Genomic DNA, 19915 nt, shown 5'->3' on the forward strand with positions numbered 1-19915 from the left:
CTGATATAGTAAAATGAGCCCCAGCCAAGAATTGCATGCATCTACTGTACACGTTTTGCAGTAGCTAATTTCTGTTTTAAAAATTATTTTTTAGTTGGGTCTTATTAATATTCCAATTTTCTGAGATACTAACTTTTGGGTTTTCATAAGCTGTAAGCAATAATCATCAACATCATTAAAATAAATAAGTGTATGAAATAGATTACTCTGAGAGAAATGAATCTATAAAAATTAAGTTTCACTTTTTAACCCCTTCAGGACCCTGCAATTTTTCACTTTATGTGGTTATAAATGTAAAACGCTTTTACTTATCCAGGTCATTCTGAGACAGTTTTTTTGTCACATGTTGTACTTCAGAAAACTGGTTAAATGGAGTAAAAAAAAAAAATATATAAAAATGTTTATTGAAAAAAAAAAAAACATTTGCCCAAAATTTTGAAAAATTTGCAAATTTACAAGTTTCAATTTCTCTACTTCGATAATGCATAGTAATACCTCCAAAAATAGTTATTAATTTACATTCCCCATATGTCTACTTCATGTTTGGATCATTTTGCGAATGCCATTTTATTTTTTGGGAACTGTAAAGGCTTAGTAGTTGAGAAACAAATCTTAAAATTTTTCAGACATTTTCCAAAACCCATCAGGGCAGAGAGCCGCTAGCCTCTGCTCCACCAACCCCCTTGTTACAGGACTGGCTTGTACCCCCCTCACCCCAGCGGAAGAGCTGGCATCTGGGCAGAGCACAGTCGGCCTCTGCCCACCAAGTACCTACAGCTCCAAGCTGGAGAACCACAAAGCAAGGAGTAGCAGATGCACACTCAACAGCTGGGGACCTACAGAACAGAGCCAGGCCCCAAAATTCAACAGGTCCAGTATAGGGTTGTGGGTGGGCTGCCAGACTAACTCAGGTACCGACCGGCGTGAGGTCAGGTATCTGGTTAGTCTTCCCTGGGGGGGGGGGGGGGGGGGGGAGATGTGTGGCGAAACCAACCTCGCCACTGGGTTTTGGAGAGGGCTGTTTAAAAGCCTCTTGCCTCAGGATTATGGCCCATAGTAACTTTCAAGGAGAAAACAGACCGGCCGCACAGCTTAAATCTTTCTGTAGAATTGTATTTTATGTTATTATGCGTTCGGTTAAATTGTATGTTATGTGAGGGCACCCAGATAGCTAATATTATTGTATTCGTGTATTCTGAGTGCCATTCACCTAATGATATGCACTCAGACTTGAGCTATCTGGGGATATGTTAAATGTCTGTGTTTGCTCTGGGGGTGTGCCATTGTGTGTTTAAATGGTGAGGTCTGTCCTGTTGTCTCCACATGTGTATTGGTGATCTCCCTTTGTCCTGAGAGATAATTGGATTGCCTTCGGTTGTCTCTGGGGCAGAGAGGAGGAAACCATGATGCATTGTGGGGATGTGTTGTATCTGTTCTGTATTTGCAAAACTGTAATAAAAACCAGGCTGGGTGTGCCAGCACATCGGACCACTGCCTACCCTCAAGACGGAGCCTTGTCTCGTTATTGGGGGGATTCCCTATATGCTGTTAGAGACTGATTGCCAGGCGTGTAAGCTGATTAGATGCTTTTCCTGTTCGTCTGCTGGCAGCTATCCGCGAGGTTCCAGTTTGGAGTGCTATTTTGTATCCAGTTCGGGAGTTTGGTGTTCTGCAGTAGCTGTGCCTGTCTCTCAGAAAGGGGCATATCGCCTAAACGGATTTTAACCCCTTGTCTGCTGAAACGGTCCGTTACAGCAAGGATTAAAACAAAACTCAATATATATTTCCCTGAATCTGTAGTTTATAGAAACACGGCAGGGCGCAGAAGGAAAGGAACACCATATGGATTCTGGAAGGCAGATTTTGCTGGACTGGTTTATTTACACCATGTCCCATTTGAAGCCCCCCTGATGCACCCCTACAGTTGGCCGATATTAAAAATATTCCCACGATGACGATATTAAGGAATTTATTGCAATAACAATATATATCTCAATAAATGCCCATTTAGAAGAAAAAAAAAAAACACTTCGGGTCACAAGGAGACATTACACTGTATGGGAGCAACCACAAGGAGACGTTACACTGTATGGGGCAGCCACAAGGAAACATTACACTGTATGGGGCAGCCACAAGGAGACGTTACGCTGTATGGGGGTAGCCAGACAGCCACAAGGAGACATTATACTGTATGGGGACAGCCAGGCAGCCACAAGGATACGTTAATTGTTATACTTTTATATGTCAATTTTCACCATTTCGGGTATCTGTAACTAGTAAATTGACTTCTAGTAACAAAAACATTACAGGGTTAATTCTCCACCAGAACGAGTGGTTTATAGTAGGGATGTCCCAATACCATTTTTTTTTTACAGAGTACGAGTACCGATACTCTTTAAGTACTCACCGATACAAATTATAATTAAATAAATAACACATTTATTTTGTGACCACTGACCAACCAAAAGTCCAAAAAACAGCCCCCAGCCTCTGATCAGCACCCCAGCCTCTGATCAGCCCCCCCAGCCTCTGATCAGCCTCTCATGTGCCCCCCAGTCTTTGATCAGCCTCTCATGTGCCCCCCAACCTCTGATCAGCCTCTTCCTCTTATCAGCCTCCTCTGGTAACTCAACCCCCCCCCCCCCCCCAGTATTAATCATTGGTGGCAGTAACCACAGGGTCCCCTCCCCCCCATCATTGGTGGCAGTGGGCAGTTCCGATCGGAGTCCCAGCAGTGTAATGCTGGGGCTCCGATCGGTTACCATGGCAGCCAGGGCGCTACTGAAGGCCTGGCTGCCATGGTATGTTAGTGAGCAGCATTGTACTCACGTGCGCCATGGCCGCTCCTTCTTCTGTCTGTGCGGCGCATTGCTAATGCTAACCGGATCCGTTCATAATGGCTGCTGATGGTTGTATTATCAGTAACAGAAGCGTTTTTGCTCAACCCTGCCGGATCCAGCAAAAACGCTAGTGTGAAGGTAGCCTAATACAACTATCTGCATCAGTTATGAACAGATCCGGTTGTATTATCTTTACCATAGCAATGACAGATCCGTCATTGAACACCATCGAAAGTCAATGGGGAACGGATTTGTTTTCTATGGCGTTTGACAAAACGGCTCCGTCCCCATCCCCATTGAATCGCATTGTGGGTCATGCCAAATCCGTTTTGCTCCACATCCCATGACGGAAAGAAAACCACAGCTTGCTTCTATTTGCTCCCCGCTATGTGAACACAACCAAACGGAACGGAGTGCACTTTGGAGCATTCCGTTCTGTTCAGTTCCATTTTGTCCTCACTAGAAATGAATGAGGACAACACGGAAGCATTTTTCTTCGATATTGAGATCCTCTGCCGGATCTTAATACCATAAAATGTAAACGCTAGTGTGAAAGTAGCCTAGGCATGGTGATGCAAAACATGATATGGGTATACATGCAGCGGTATATGTCAGATTGCGGACAGATCGCCGACGGACCCCATTATAGTAAATTCAGGTTGCGCCCAGCCAAGCCGAATCTGGCAGGCAGCAGCATGCCAGCTCAGCAAACGCAAATGTGAAACAAGCCTTTGCCATTGGATAACAAGACCTCAAGCCTGAGGCAGAAAATCACTAAATATTGAGATGGATGCACAGCATTGGATCAATAAAAAAAAAACTAAATCTACTAACATAATAACCGATACAGAGTTCAGTCCTCAGACAACAAAATACTAAAGTAAAAGAAAGGCATTAAAAAAAATATGAGGTGAATTAACCACCAATGGAGGTACCATGGGGGAGAGTGTGGTAACTGGATCCAGGGTCAACGAACACACACTCGTGCTCAGGATTGAAACAGAGAGGAAGTAATTAAAAATAAAAAGGACAATAAGAATAATGATGCAAACGATAATAAAAATGATAATAAAAATAAGAATGAAGCTTAAAGTAACTGGTAACTCATAAGGTGTGAGTTTTTAAGGTAACAATGGTCTCACCGCCTTGGACTTCTCAATGCACAGGCACCATCTGTGTGGAAGGTGCTGATGGTTGTACAGTTGCAAGAAAAAGTATGTGAACCCTTTGGAATTATATGGATTTCTGCACAAATTGGTCATAAAATGTGATTTGATCTTTGTCTAAGTCACAACAATAGACAATCACAGTCTGATCTGCTTAAACTAATAACACACAAAGAATTAAATGTTACCATGTTTTTATTGAACACACCATGTAAACATTCACAGTGCAGGTGGAAAAAGTATGTGAACCCCTAGACTAATGACATCTCCAAGGGCTAATTGAAGTGAGGTGTCAGCCAACTGGAGTCCAATCAATGATATGAGATTGGAGTTGTTGGTTACAGCTGTCCTGCCCTATAAAAAAAGAAAAACACACAGCAGTTCTGGGTTTGCTTTTCACAAGAAGCATTGCCTGATGTGAATGATGCTATGCACAAAAGAACTCTCAGAAGACCTACGATTAAGAATTGTTGACGTGCATAAAGCTGGAAAGGGTTATAAAAGTATCTCCAAAAGCTTGCTGTTCATCAGTCCATGGTAAGACAAATTGTCTATAAATGGAGAAAGTTCAGCAATGCTGCTACTCTCCCTAGGAATAGCCATCCTGTAAAGAAGACTGCAAGAGCACAGGGCAGACTGCTCAATGAGGTGAAGAAGAATCGGAGAGTGTCAACTAAAGACTTACAAAAGTCTCTGGCATATGCTAACATCCCTGTTAGCAAATCTACGATACGTAAAACACTAAGCAAGAATGGATTTCACGGGGGCATACCACAGAGGAAGCCACTGCTGTCCCAAAAAACCATTGCTGCACGTTTACAGTTTGCACATGAGCACCAAGATGTTCAACAGCAGTACTGGCAAAATATTCTACGAACAGATGAAACCAAAGTTCAGTTGTTTGGAAGAAACACACAATACTATGTGTGGAGAAAAAAAAGGCACAGCCCACCAACATCAAAACCTCATCCCAACTGTGATGTATGGTGGTGGGGGCATCCTGGTTTGGGGCTGCTTTGCTGCGTCAGGGACTGGACGGATTGCTATCATTGAAGGAAAAATGAATTCCCAAGTTTATCAAGACATTTTGCAGGAGAACTTAAGGCCATCTGTCCATCAGCTGAAGCTCAACAGAAGATAGGTGTTGCAAGAGGACAACGACCCAAAGCATAGAAGTAAATCAACAACAGAATGGCTTAAACTGAATAAAATACGCCTTCTGGAGTGGCCCAGTCAGAGTTCTGACCTCAACCCGATTGAGATGCTGTGGTATGACCTCAAGAAAGCGATTCACACCAGACATCCCAAGAATATTGCTGAAATTAAACAGTTCTGTAAAGAGGAATGGTCAAGAATTGCACGTCTGATCTGCAACTACAGGAAACGTTTGGTTGAAGTTATTGCTGCCAAAGGAGGTTCAACCAGTTATTAAATCCAAGAGTTCACATACTTTTTCCACCTGCACTGTGAATGTTTACATGGTGTGTTCAATAAAAATATGATAACATTTAATTCTGTGTGTGTTATTAGTTTAAGCAGACTGTGATTGTCTATTGTTTTGACTTAGATGAAGATCAGATGACATTTTATGACCAATTTGTGCAGAAATCCATATCATTCCAAAGGGTTCACAAACTTAAATTCTGCAACTGTAGACCCATTCAGCTTGAATGGGTCTGCAAACCGTCCACACTGCAAAAAAAAAAAAAAAAAGCGAGCATGCTCTATTTTTTTTTGCAGTGTTGACGGACCGAAATACCATGGGAGTACTCCGTAGTGCTTCCGTTGCCTTCCTCTCTGTACCTCTGCACCGTATGTCCCAGATTGCGGGCCCATTGTGTGCTTCTCTCTCAGGAAAAGATCCACCTCTGTTTGACCATTTTTGGGATTTTGGAGACTCGGGTGGATCTCTTTCTCTTGCCGATTTTGGCGAGCGGCTGAACTAAAGTGAGCACGAGTACTGTATGTGTAGCGGGAGCTAAAGCTCAGACCTCTGTCTTACTGGACAGTCAGGCTCCATCACTTTTCATGCTGATTTGATGTGGATTTTCATACCTGCCCATTTTCAAAAGAAACTATGGATGTGGAATCAGGGTCAAGAATGGACAGGACAATTCTTTTTTCCATGGTGCAGGTTAACCTCTTACGGACACAGGGCGCAGCGGTGATCGGAACAGAGTGGCTGCTGAAATCATTGCCAAGAGGGGTGCTGTGACACCCACCCAGGAGAGAGGAGCCCGTCCGTCCACATCTGAGCCCAGCAACCCCACGTGAGCCACCATAGTGCCATCTGGCACTCAAAAGAGGGATAGTTTGGGGGGAAGGGGAACTATTTTTTTTTGTGCTTCACCCTGATCGGGTGTCTGGGGTCCACAGCACACTCAGCTGTGCGACCCTAGACCCCCCCGGGGGTGCTGCAGCTTGCCCCCCCTGCCCACACACACACACACACACACATTTTTTTGGGGCGCAAGCACATTTTTTTTGTGTGCGTGTGCTGACTGTGGCCGGCACTCTTAGTGTGTGGCCACTGTTAGTGCATCGCCCACCCCACCACTGATCAGCTTCGGACCGCTGATCAGTAGAGATGACGCGAACATAAAATTTTCCGTTCGCGAGCAGCGAACGCAAATTTTCGCAAATGTTTGCGAACGGGCGAACCGCCATTGACTTCAATGGGCAGGCGAATTTTAAAACCCACAGGGACTCCTTCTAGCCACAATAGTGATGGAAAAGTTGTTTCAAGGGGACTAACACCTGGACTGTGGCATGCCGGAGGGGGATCCATGGCAAAACTCCCATGGAAAATTACATAGTTGACGCAGAGTTGGATTTTAATCCATAAAGGCCATAAATCACCTAACAATCCAATTTTTTTTTTGAACAACGTGGTTTAAAACATCCAGTGTGTGTATACGATCAGGTATGATGTTGTATCGATCAGGTAATGTAAGGGTTACGGCCGCTTCACAGACATTGACAGAAAAAACTCCCCTTTTAATGCACCGCAAACCACTGCAAACAGTCCATTTGCCCAACCGCAAACTTCCCATTTGCACAAGGTTGGATACCAAGCTAGCCACGTCCCGTTAATGTCATTGAAGGTTTCTTCCTCCACCCAGCCAGTGGACACAATAGAGTATGTGTGGGCGCCTGACACACACGGGCTTGGCAAATGTGATTAGATCACAGTTACATTTTAAATATAATTTTTTTTTTCTGAAAGGTATTTGGGTAAATGACACCCTGTAACGGTATGAGTGCAGGCCTAGCCAGTGGCCAGTATTGTGTGGGCACCTGACACACACGGGCTTGCAAATGTGATTAGATCACAGAGAACTATTAAACAGAATTTTTTTTTTATCTGCAAGGTATTTTCTGTCACACCCTGTCAGTGCTGTCTATGACTGAGCCTGCAGCCTGGCAACTGCAATATATATATATATTTTTATATATGGGGGAAAAAAGCAGACTGATGTACCAGCCCTGAAAAGGGCTTTTTGGGGTGCTGTCTGGATGCTGTCCTGGAGGTGGGAGGGTCTGGGAGGGAGGGTTTGCTGTTGATTGGCTGGAATGTGTCTGCTGACTGTGAGGTAGAGGATCAAAGTTTACTCATGATGATGTATAGGGGGAGGACCGAACATCGCATATGTTCGCCCGCAGCGGCGAACGCGAACAAGCTATGTTCGCCGGGAACTATTCGCCAGTGAATAGTTCGGGACATCACTACTGATCAGCGAGTTTGAATTGCTTTTTCATTTATATTTTATTTCGTTTTATTTATTTTTTCTGTTAGGTTTAGGGTATAAGTGAATGTGAACACCGTTTCCCTCCACACACAGGCACACTAAATAAAGTTTTACACACACGCACACACACTCCCCTATGGCCCGTCGGACTCTCTCGGCTGAGGAAGCATACGCCCTGCTCGTCTCCGACTCCGAGAGCCCCAGTGAGGATGAGGATAACCCCACTTTCCTCTTGTCATCCGCATCCTACTCATCCTCTAATGATGATAATGAGCCCCCAAGGCAGCGCCAGGCGGAGCCATGTTACCCCCATGCCAGGGACCCTGTGGCCCACACTAGTATGATCAGCCCTGGGGCTCGTACTAGTTTTCTGGCCCACCAGATAAGTCCACCTGCGCCCCCTACCGGTGAACTTAAATGGTGTACCCCAGAGGATTTTGAGCTCGTGATTCCTGACTTTGTTGGCCAACCTGGAATCCAGATTCCCACAGTGGGCTTCACCGAGTATGACTATTTTAGTTTTTTTTTTCAGTGAACACTTTGTGAATTTGATGGTGGAGCAAACAAACTTGTTCGCCCAACATTTCATTACTCAACACCCGGGCTCCTTTTTGGCCGGTGGCTGGACTCTGGTCAGTGCAGATGACGATGTTTTGGGGCCTTGTGCTGCACATGGGCCTAGTAAAAAAAAATCAAGTGTCAGGCAGTACTGGAGTGGGGACATCCTCTACAAGACCCCACTCTACTGTATGGCCATGACACTTTCCCGTTTTGAGGCCATTCGGAAATGCCTGCATTACATAGGCCTCCCATTGCCTGAGTGATCTCACTATGGAGGTATGTGGGGAACTTGAATGTAAGTTGTATCTTAGCACCTCTCAGACCGTTGTTCACACTCCGTAGGTAGCTTATTGGTAGGAACCCATGCCACGCTGAGATTTGACGGTTGTGCAAAAGCGCTCCGATGTGTTCCTGACTGGAATAAATTAGCTGAAGTCTCAGTTCTTAACATCAGCTTGAGGGATTAGCCAGTGTTGTCAGTTGCATATCACTGTGGTGCACCTTTCGCAGTGATTTATGTATTTTTATATTTGCATCCACACATTATCCAATCTTGTGTAGGATGCCATTGTGGTGCAAGTGGTCCACTGCCGACATCCTCCATTGTAGGCATCTTTGCTGGGGATTGCCGTTAGCAACGGATCACATGCAGAGTAATTGCTCCCCCGGTGATAAACACGCTACAGTGTTTGGGGTTTTTGAGCATTTCCTCCCATGGTCACTTTATTTCAGCTATTTTTCTAGAGCTGAGACCCAGTCTAAAACCTTCCCGGACACCTGATGTACCTGTGTGCCAACTTTTGTGATTGCAAATGCGACAGTGAGGATTCCTTTAGCAGACATACATTCAGCTTTATATATTAGATATTGAGCTGTTCTGTCACAAAGGGTTAAACTGGTTTTCTAGCTGTGTGACTGGTACTATCACTTCACTTTGTGCCAGCAATCTAATAACCCTTATCTCTAAAATTACTGAGAGCTCATAAACAAATATTTAAGCCACATTCTTATCAGCAAGATAAACACTCATTATAGCTCAGTTCTAATAGGTCAGAGAGCTGAGATAAGAAGTCTGTCTGCACCCCAGATGACGGAAAAGACTGAAAATCCACAGGCAGCCACTGCAGCATGTCAGTTCTTTATAGAAAAAAGGATTCCATATTTTTAACAAAGACCAAATAAAAAAATTATTTTAGCTTAAAATGAGTACAATGCAATAATAATAATAAATTGCCCCCAAAGGTGTACTTAGCCTTTAAAGCAGTGCTGCCCTCCATTAGCCGAAATTAGAGATTTGACAATATACTCTTGAAATTCTAAGAATTTCCCTCTATTAGCATCATTTTTGTATTCAACAAATATTACAGCCCAATTTGGGTAAAAAGCTGAATTTTTTTTATACCATGCCCTGGATATTTTTAGGGTTTCCATAGGGTTGCAATACCTTACTGGACAGTTAGAACACACCCATAAAGTTATTATAGTCCTGGATAGCTAAAGGCTTCTTGGCTCGCTCTGTCAGCATTTAAAGAGGAAATTATTTGTCCTTGTAAGGACAAGTAGCAAATTATTGCTGCACACTGCACTGCTGTCCCCTACTGATACACCTTGACCTATGAATGTTTCAGGCAGGTCCCGATTTTGTATGGTGACAGTTTAACTATATCACATATATGTATGTCAGGATGCCTTAAAGGGGTTGTCTTGCTTCAGCAAGTGGCATTTATCATGTAGAGAAAGCTTATACAAGCCACCTACTAATGTTATTATCCATATTTCTTCCTTTTCTAGGAAGATTAATTTTTTCATCACATTATACACTTCTCGTTTCCACGGTTATGACAGTCTGCAATTGTGGTCCACATCCATTCCGCAATTGTGCGGAACGGGTGTGGAAAAGATGCGAATAGCACACAGTGTGCTGTCCGCATCCGCATTTCCGGAGCGCTTCACCGATCTTCCTGTCCACAGCTCCGGAAAAACATAGAACATGTCCTATTCTTGACCGCAATTGTGGACAAGAATAGGAATTTCTATAGGGGCGCCGGCTGGGTGTATTGTGGATCCGCAATACACTACGGACTTGTGAATGGACCCTAAGGCTCCATTCACACGTCCGTAATAATGAGTCTGCGTCCGTTCCGCAAATTGCAGGCCGGGTGCGGACCCATTGATTCTCTATAGGGACAGAATGGATGCTATGTGCTCTCCGCATTCGCATTTTCAGAGATCACCGCCGAGCGCTCCACAGCTCCGGAGAAAAAAAATAGAACATGTCCTATTCTTGTCTGCAATTGCGGACAAGAATAGGCATTTCTATGGTAGTGCCGGCCGGGTGTATTGCGGATCCGCAATACATTACGGACGTGTGAAAGGACCCTAAATGCACTGCCTGACCTAAATTTACATAATTTTGCATGGGGGTTAAAAATGATCATTAGCAGCATATTCTGTAAATGAACCAACTCCAACTCTATATGATAAATAAATAATAAAAATAGCAAAATAAGATTCAGTACCTTTCCACCTGATAATTTCTTTGCACTTTCAAACAGTTCATCGATGTGCGATGTAAATGACATGAAATCTGGTATCATAAATTTTCTTCGAAATGCCTGTGTTAGTAACACAATATTGCTCTGAACACACCTATGATAAAATAAAATATTTTAGATGAAAACCAATTTTAGAAAACAGTAAAACAGTAAGCACGTCAAAAATAAAGACATTCATTTTGTGCTAAGGCTCTCTTTAGCTATCCTAGGCACTGTTCAAACAGACGTTGTTTCAAAAGGTTTAAAAACGTGAAATCAAAAGATTTGAGAATGAATAAGCTTACGCAGGCTAATTGAATAAATATATTTACTAATTGTGATTAAATATAAGATAACACAGACAAATCACATACAGAATGATAAATACTAAATAATCATTACTGGCCTTCAATACAATATGGTGAGGGACTCTGAGTCATCATGCTATAACACATGGCTGTCTACCACGTTATAGCACATGACTGACACCCCAGGGGGTACAAGGGCAAATCAATACTTACATCCTACCTAGGATGAAGTCTTCAATGGAGTGCCCATGAATGTTTGTGAGTAACAGAGTTTACACCTTTAGGCCCCCTGCAGATAAGCATTCCTCTTGCAGAGAGTCCACATCGGAGCACCCTGCCTGACCTCCCAGCACTGACGGGATTCACTTAGCATTATATTGATGTATGATGCTATGTAACCCTTACAGTTCTGGAATGCATTGGAAAACACTGGCAGCCTTATATAGCATCATAAATCAATATAATGCTATGTGACCCGAGGCAGCGCTGGGAGGTCAGGCCGGGAGCTGCTTTGAGGACTCGCTGCTGGAGGAACGCTCGTCTGCAAGGGGCCTTAAGAGAACTTCAGTTAGCATGTCTTTGAGATCACTGTGATCTTGTCAACACAATGAGGGATGGGTACTTATTAGCTCTAATCTACTAGATCATTACACAAAAAGGTAATATATAAGGGACAGAATAAAAGGGAACTGTCATGCTTTGGTGTGGGAGGGAAGGGGGAAACAGGGAATCAGACCTGAGAACTAGGGAAGGAAGATGTACACCTCCTATTGAAAAACCCTAACCAAAATCCTGACTGACTACCAGTATGAACAGACCCCAAAGGTAGGTGAGTTCATACACAGGAATACCTAGAGTCCTATCTAGCCCTATAGGACCCTGGTACTAATGGCAGGGATGTGACTACCTGTTCCTCCAAAAGGAAGGACGAACAGGAGTCTTCTTCAGGCCTAATACAAACAATAGGCAAATGCAACACACAGAACCCAAACAAAATACAAAAAGGGAAAGGAAAGACTTAACTTCAAATAGACTATGGAAGCACCAGGAACTCAGCCAAGATCCAACCACAAACAATCCACAGGCACAAAAGCTATAAACCGCACAGCATAGTGGAAGAAGCAACTATAATTAAGGAAGGTTAAATGACCACATAAGAAACACCTGGAAGCAAGGGGTGTGGCCATTAACAGAAACAACACAGACACCTATTGATCCACAAGAAAAAAACAGACAAATCAGATGAAACCACGTGTTCCCAGTCTCACAGATCTCCTGCCACTCATTGTCGCCGGGACGTCCTTATGTCTCGGTACATCCGTGACAGAAACATAAAGAAAGGGAGATAACCAATCAGTACTTAAAAAATACCCTTACAATACAGAAGTAATTTTCAATGCATCCAGGATGGATAATAGATTAATAAGTAAAAGGTCTTGACACCTGTAATAACTATTGTTTTCAGACACCAATTCAAGTCTACAGATGTGCAAAATTACAGACTCACACAGACAACATTTATATGGATTCACTGCTAAGCGATTCAGAAAAATACAGAAAGCTGGTAGAGCATCAAGGTAAAGAGCCCTTAAGAGCCATTTCTTCACTGCTGGAGCCAAATTGTGACATCAGAAATATCTGAACATCACTGGATGTTGACAGGAAGATTACCAAGGTGCAAGGCCTGAGCTGAGGGACACAAACACTATACTGTGGAACTGCAGGATTTCTTGTGCATATGTGTGGATTTTCTGATGAGACAGTATTTCCTATTGAACATAAAGAAATTATATCTCCAAATATCGGGTGTTTCAATGGGGGCTAAACACTCACCATCTATTGCAAACATATACATGGCATGGTGGGAGCGACATTTTCTGTTTCTTGATGACAACCCCTTTGCTGGCTCTATTAAATGGTATGGACGTTATATAGAAGATATGCTGTGGGTTTGGCAGGGGAGGAGAATAAGGTGGCCCAGTGCATCAAATATCTTAATAACTGTACAGATTCCATCAAATTTACTTATATTAGCGATTCAGCTAAAATTTATTTTCTTGATTTACATTTGGAATCGGACCTCTCTGAGGGATTGGTCACTACATCACAAAGACATCTGGGAACACCATTCTTCTTACCTCCTCCTGCCACCCACCGCATGTCATAAATAACATACCAAAGGGGGAAATAATTAGAGCTAGACGTAATTGCTCTACAGAGGTGTTGTTCTTAAAGGGCTTCGTCACCCCACTAAACTCTTTTCTTTTATTTTTTTTGCTCCTTCTCATCCCTATACAGCGATATATGAATACATAATGTTATTAGTCATTGGTTCAGTAGATCATGAATAAAACAAACTTTTATAATATGTAAATCACCCATCTACCAGCAAGTAGGGCGGCAACTTGCTGGTAGCAGCCGCATCCTCCTATCATATAGACACCCCCTCCGCATGTTGATTGACAGGGCCAGCGAGTGCGAACATCCTCTGGCTGGCCCTGTCTGCTATCAAGATCTCACGCCTGCGCCGTAACGGTATTCAGTCGGCACAGGTGCACTGAGAGGAGGACGCTCGCTCGGCCACTCCATCCTCAGTGCGCCTGGTGTAGATGTGACGCCATCGGCGCAGGGGCACTGAGGATGGAGCGGCCGAACGAGCGTCCTCCTCTCAGTGCACATGCGCCGACTGAATACTGTTACGGCGCAGGGACAAGATCTTGATAGCAGACAGGGCCAGCCAGAGGATGTTCGCACTCGCTGGCCCTGTCAATCAACATGCGGAGGGGCCGTCTATATGATAGGAGGATGCGGCTGCTACCAGCAAGTAGCCGCCCTACTTGCTGGTAGACAGGTGATTTACATATTATAAAAGTATGTTTTATTCATGATCTACTGAACCAAAATGACTAATAACATTATGTATTCATATATCGCTGTATAGGGATTAGAAGGAGCCCAAAAAACTGAACTGGTCCTTAAAAAGTTAGTTTTTGAAAATTTCTGAGAAATTTCAAGATTTACTTCTAAACTTCTGAGCCTTGTAACGTCCCCCAAAAATAAAATGTCATTCCCAAAATGATCCTAACATGAAGTAGACATATGGGAAATGTAAAGTAATAACTGTTTTTGTAGGTATTAATATGTATTATAGTAGTAGAGAAATTGAAACTTGGAAATTTTTCAACATTTTTGGCAAATTTTGTATTTTTCTATAAATAAAAAAGATTATTTTTACTCTATTTTACAAGTGTCATGAAGTACAATATGTGATGAAAAACAATCTCAGAATGGCCTGGATAAGTCAAAGCGTTTTAAAGTTATCACCACATAAAGTGACACTAGTCAGATTTGCAAAAAATGGCCTGGTCCTGAAGGTGAAAATGAATACGGTCCTTAAGGGGTTAATTCCATACTGGTGCATATAAAAACTCCATACAAAACAATTCATTCTCTTGTGACAATTCATAGTGCAGCAACCGTCGGAACCCCTCGGGTATAGTGTATCACATTTGTGTATCACATTTCCGTGATTGTCTTCAATTTCATTGTGCTGCATGTACTGTATACTCATGTTTTCCCAAATAGTGATAGTGATTAAAACATCCATGGCTTGCTCCAACATAATTCACACCTGTAAGAAAACCGCAACACAGGAATCCATAAAATTCAGTTACCTTATGCTCTCACGGCACTATATCACAGATGGAGCGTTCCCCCATCTTGGCATGTTTCTCTGTACACTGTGCCTGCACTGCGCTCATACCGCCATGCGTCATCACCCGGTGTTAGAGGCAGGCTTATCTCGCAGCATGCTCTCACAGCGCTACATTAAAGATGGAGCGTTCCCCCAACTCGGTGTGTCTCACTGTTTACATCAATTTACAGTTTATACAGTTCAGGCAGGGATAACTGCCATTGTTTTTAGTTTTGAAAAAAGTCTGTCGTAAGCGCACTTGTTCTGGAACACTCGAGTGGTGAGGACGAGTGTTCCAGAACAAGTGCGCTTACGACAGACTTTTTTCAAAACTAAAAACAATGGCAGTTATCCCTGCCTGAACTGTGTAAACTGTAAATTGATGCAAAAAGGGAAGGAGTTTATACATCCAGCAACAGGAGAAAAGTGCGTAATTAGACATTATCTTATCTGTGATTCTTCATCGGTGGTGTACGTCTTGTGGTGCCCCTGCAAGCTGCTGTATGTGGGGGAGGCAACCACAGATGTGAAGACACGTTTGAACAATCACAGGTTTAGTATTAGAAATGAGAGGAAAGACCTCCCAGTATCTAAACACTTTAGGTTTATGATACTTGATCATGTGGCCATGCCAAAGAGAGGGGGGGGGGGGGGACGACAGGGTGTCCCTCCCAAAAAATGCGAATTGAGGTGGATTCATCGCTTGGATACACTCAAACCTAAAAGGGTTAAACATAGAATTTAGAGTGACCTCAGGAATGATCAACTGAGGTATGTAGTGGATGGCGCACAAATTGCTGCTACCCTTGTGTCTGGCGACACTCGAGTCATTGTAGATGATACATTATAATATAAGGATTGTGCAACTTATTTATGATATTTTTTTATATTCCGCAGTTACTTATTGAGAGTTGTGGACACCTGCGGGAGAGATCGCTTAACCAGGTTTTATCCATTTCAGTTACCTTATAATATTAATCGCTACCATTATTACAGAGGGACTTTAATATGTGAGTATACGTATGCAAATGTTCATGTGTTGAATATACCGGGTAGTATTCGCAGGAGGTCACATAGATTGTGGTCAATACCATATCTAATAAAGTCCTCAATAAATACAGGTAACGATTATAATGAATATGTAATTCAGGCTGGCGTCAACACAAGGTTTTATTGCTGCTTCAAGTGAATACAGCGCTTTGATGTATAGAGAATCTTGGGCGACATGAAGATGCTGCGCGATGTAATACTGATGGTTGACCAGGTTTCCAGACTTGGTAACTTTGGTGCTCCTTCGGTGTTCGCCCTGTTGCAGGTGTGGGTTGCAGGGCGGGAGGCTGAGTTGGGCATACGCGTGTTATAGTGTTGGTCCGCCCTGGGTGCCGGGTTTGTGATGCGCTGCGATGGTGGTGCAGGTGTAGTGAACAGGGAGACACGCCAAGTTGGGGGAACGCTCCATCTTTAATGTAGCGCTGTGAGAGCATGCTGCGAGATAGGCCTGCCTCTAACACCGGGTGATGACGCATGGCGGTATGAGGGCAGTGCAAGCACAATGTACAGAGAGACATGCCGAGATGGGGGAACGCTCCATCTGTGATATAGTGCCGTGAGAGCATAAGGTAACTGAATTTTATGGATTCCTGTTTCGTGGTTTTCTTACAGGTGTTAATTATGTTGGAGCAAGCCATGGATGTTTTAATCACTATCACTATTTGGGAAAACATGAGTATACAGTACATGAAGCACTATGAAATTGAAGACAATCACGGAAATGTGATACACTATAACTGAGGGGATCCGATGGTGTGTGCACTATGAATTGTCACAAGAGAATGAATTGTTTTGTATGGAGTTTTTATATGCACCAGTATGGATTTAAAAAGGAAATTAGCACTGATTACTTCCTGAAATGCTTCTACATATGCGCAGTCACTTTATTGTGTGTTTCACTTGGCTTGATAATGGCTCTGTGAGAGAGCTGAAATGTTGCCTGTATCAACATGTGTTGAATACATTTAGTAATTTTTCACTTTTTATCTAAGGAGTGCTGCGTTACATTTTTTTATATATATATATATATATATACAGACGTGGACAAAATTGTTGGTACCCTTTGGTCAATGAAAGAAAAAGTCACAATGGTCACAGAAATAACTTTAATCTGACAAAAGTAATAATAAATTAAAATTCTATAAATGTTAACCAATGAAAGTCAGACATTGTTTTTCAACCATGCTTCAACAGAATTATGTAAAAAAATAAACTCATGAAACAGGCATGGACAAAAATGATGGTACCCCTAACTTAATATTTTGTTGCGCAACCTTTTGAGGCAATCACTGCAATCAAACGCTTCCTGTAACTGTCAATGAGACATCTGCACCTCTCAGCAGGTATTTTGGCCCACTCCTCATGAGCAAACTGCTCCAGTTGTGTCCGGTTTGAAGGGTGCCTTTTCCAGACTGCATGTTTCAGCTCCTTCCAAAGATGCTCAATAGGATTGAGGTCAGGGCTCATAGAAGGCCACTTTAGAATAGTCCAATTTTTTCCTCTTAGCCATTCTTGGGTGTTTTTAGCGGTGTGTTTTGGGTCATTGTCCTGTTGCAAGACCCATGACCTGCGACTGAGACCAAGCTTTCTGACACTGGCTAGTACATTTCTCTCTAGAATTCCTTGATAGTCTTGAGATTTCATTGTACCCTGCACAGATTCAAGACACCCTGTGCCAGACGCAGCAAAGCAGCCCCAGAACATAACAGAGCCTCCTCCATGTTTCACAGTAGGGACAGTGTTCTTTTCTTGATATGCTTCATTTTTTCGTCTGTGAACATACAGCTGATGTGCCTTGGCAAAAACTTCGATTTTTGTCTCATCTGTCCACAGGACATTCTCCCAGAAGCTTTGTGGCTTGTCAACATGTAGTTTGGCATATTCCAGTCTTGCTTTTTTATGATTCGTTTTCAACAATGGTGTCCTCCTTGGTCGTCTCCCATGTAGTCCACTTTGGCTCAAACAACGACGGATGGTGCGATCTGACACTGATGTTCCTTGAGCATGAAGTTCACCTTGAATCTCTTTAGAAGTCTTTCTAGGCTCTTTTGTTACCATTCGGATTATCCGTCTCTTAGATTTGTCATCAATTTTCCTCCTGCGGCCACGTCCAGGGAGGTTGGCTACAGTCCCATGGATCTTAAACTTATGAATAATATGTGCAACTGTACTCACAGGAACATCTAGTTGCTTGGAGATGGTCTTATAGCCTTTACCTTTAACATGCTTGTCTATAATTTTCTTTCTGATCTCTTGAGACAGCTCTTTCCTTTGCTTCCTCTGGTCCATGTCGAGTGTGGTACACACCATATCACCAAACAACACAGTGATTACCTGGAGCCATATATATAGGCCCAATGGCTGATTACAAGGTTGTAGACACCTGTGATGCTAATTAGTGGACACACCTTGAATTAACATGTCCCTTTGGTCACATTATGTTCTGTGTTTTCTAGGGGTACCATCATTTTTGTCCATGCCTGTTTCATGAGTTTATTTTTTTACATAATTCTGTTGAAGCATGGTTGAAAAACAATGTCTGACTTTCATTGGTTAACATTTATAGAATTTTAATTTATTATTACTTTTGTCAGATTAAAGTTATTTCTGTGACCATTGTGACTTTTTCTTTCATTGACCAAAGGGTACCAACAATTTTGTCCACGTCTGTATATATATATATATATACACACACACACACATACATACATACATACATACACACACACACTCACCTAAAGTATTATTAGGAACACCTGTTCCATTTCTCATTAATGCGATTATCTAGTCAACCAATCACATGGCAGTTGCTTCAATGCATGTAGGGTTGTGGTCCTGGTCAAGACAATCTCCAGAACTCTAAACTGAATGTCAGAATGGGAAAGAAAGGTGATTTAAGCAATTTTGAGCGTGGCATGGTTGTTGGTGCCAGACGGGCCAGTCTGAGTATTTCACAATCTGCTCAGTTACTGGGATTTTCACGCACAACCATTTCTAGGGTTTACAAAGAATGGTGTGAAAAGGGAAAAACATCCAGTATGCGGCAGTCCTGTGGGCAAAAATGCCTTGTTGATGCTAGAGGTCAGAGGAGAATGGGCCGACTGATTCAAGCTGATAGAAGAGCAACATTGACTGAAATAACCACTCGTTACACTCGAGGTATGCAGCATAGCATTTGTGAAGCAGATGGGCTACAACAGCAGAAGACCGCACCGGGTACCACTCATCTCCACTACAAATAGGAAAAAGAGGCTACAATTTGCATGAGCTCACCAAAATTGGACTTTTGAAGACTGGAAAAATGTTGCCTGGTCTGATGAGTCTCGATTTCTGTTGAGACAGTCAAATGGTAGAGTCCGAATTTGGCGTAAACAGAATGAGAACATGTATCCATCATGCCTTGTTACCACTGTGCAGGCTGGTGGTGGTGGTGTAATGGTGTGGGGGATGTTTTCTGGGCACACTTTAGGCCCCTTAGTGCCAATTGTCCATCGTTTAAATGCCACGGGCTACCTGAGCATTGTTTCTGACCATGTCCATCCCTTCATGACCATCATGTACCCATCCTCTGATGGCTACTTCCAGCAGGATAATGCACCATGTCAAAAAGCTCGAATCATTTCAAATTGGTTTCTTGAACATGACAATGAGTTCACTGTACTAAAATGGCCCCCACAGTCACCAGATCTCAACCCAATAGAGCATCTTTGGGATGTGGTGGAACCGGAGCTTCGTGCCCTGGATGTGCATCCCTCAAATCTCCATCAACTGCAAGATGCTACCCTATCAATATGGGCCAACAGTTCTAAAGAATGCTATCAGCACCTTGTTGAATCAATGCCACGTAGAATTAAGGCAGTTCTGAAGGCAAAAGGGGGTCCAACACCGTATTAGTATGGTGTTCCTAATAATTCTTTGGGTGAGTGTATATATATATATATATATATATATATATATACACACACACACACACACACTGATCTAAAAGAGGTAAAAGACAACAATGAAGAGCA

At 42.8% G+C, this 19915-nt stretch overlaps 1 protein-coding gene across 2 annotated transcripts in view; it reads right to left on the reverse strand.

Moving 5' to 3' along the window:
• The window catches only part of GLS (glutaminase), a 1258313-nt gene that overhangs the window by 1003145 nt on the left and 235253 nt on the right, over nucleotides 1–19915 (reverse strand). For both annotated transcript variants that reach the window (XM_044303244.1, XM_044303245.1), the window contains exon 4: nucleotides 10836–10965. In XM_044303244.1, coding sequence (XP_044159179.1) covers nucleotides 10836–10965 — 130 coding nt within the window. The remainder of the gene's footprint in view (nucleotides 1–10835; nucleotides 10966–19915) is intronic.

Source organism: Bufo gargarizans, chromosome 8 (assembly GCF_014858855.1).
Source record: "Bufo gargarizans isolate SCDJY-AF-19 chromosome 8, ASM1485885v1, whole genome shotgun sequence".
Taxonomy (NCBI): domain Eukaryota; kingdom Metazoa; phylum Chordata; class Amphibia; order Anura; family Bufonidae; genus Bufo; species Bufo gargarizans.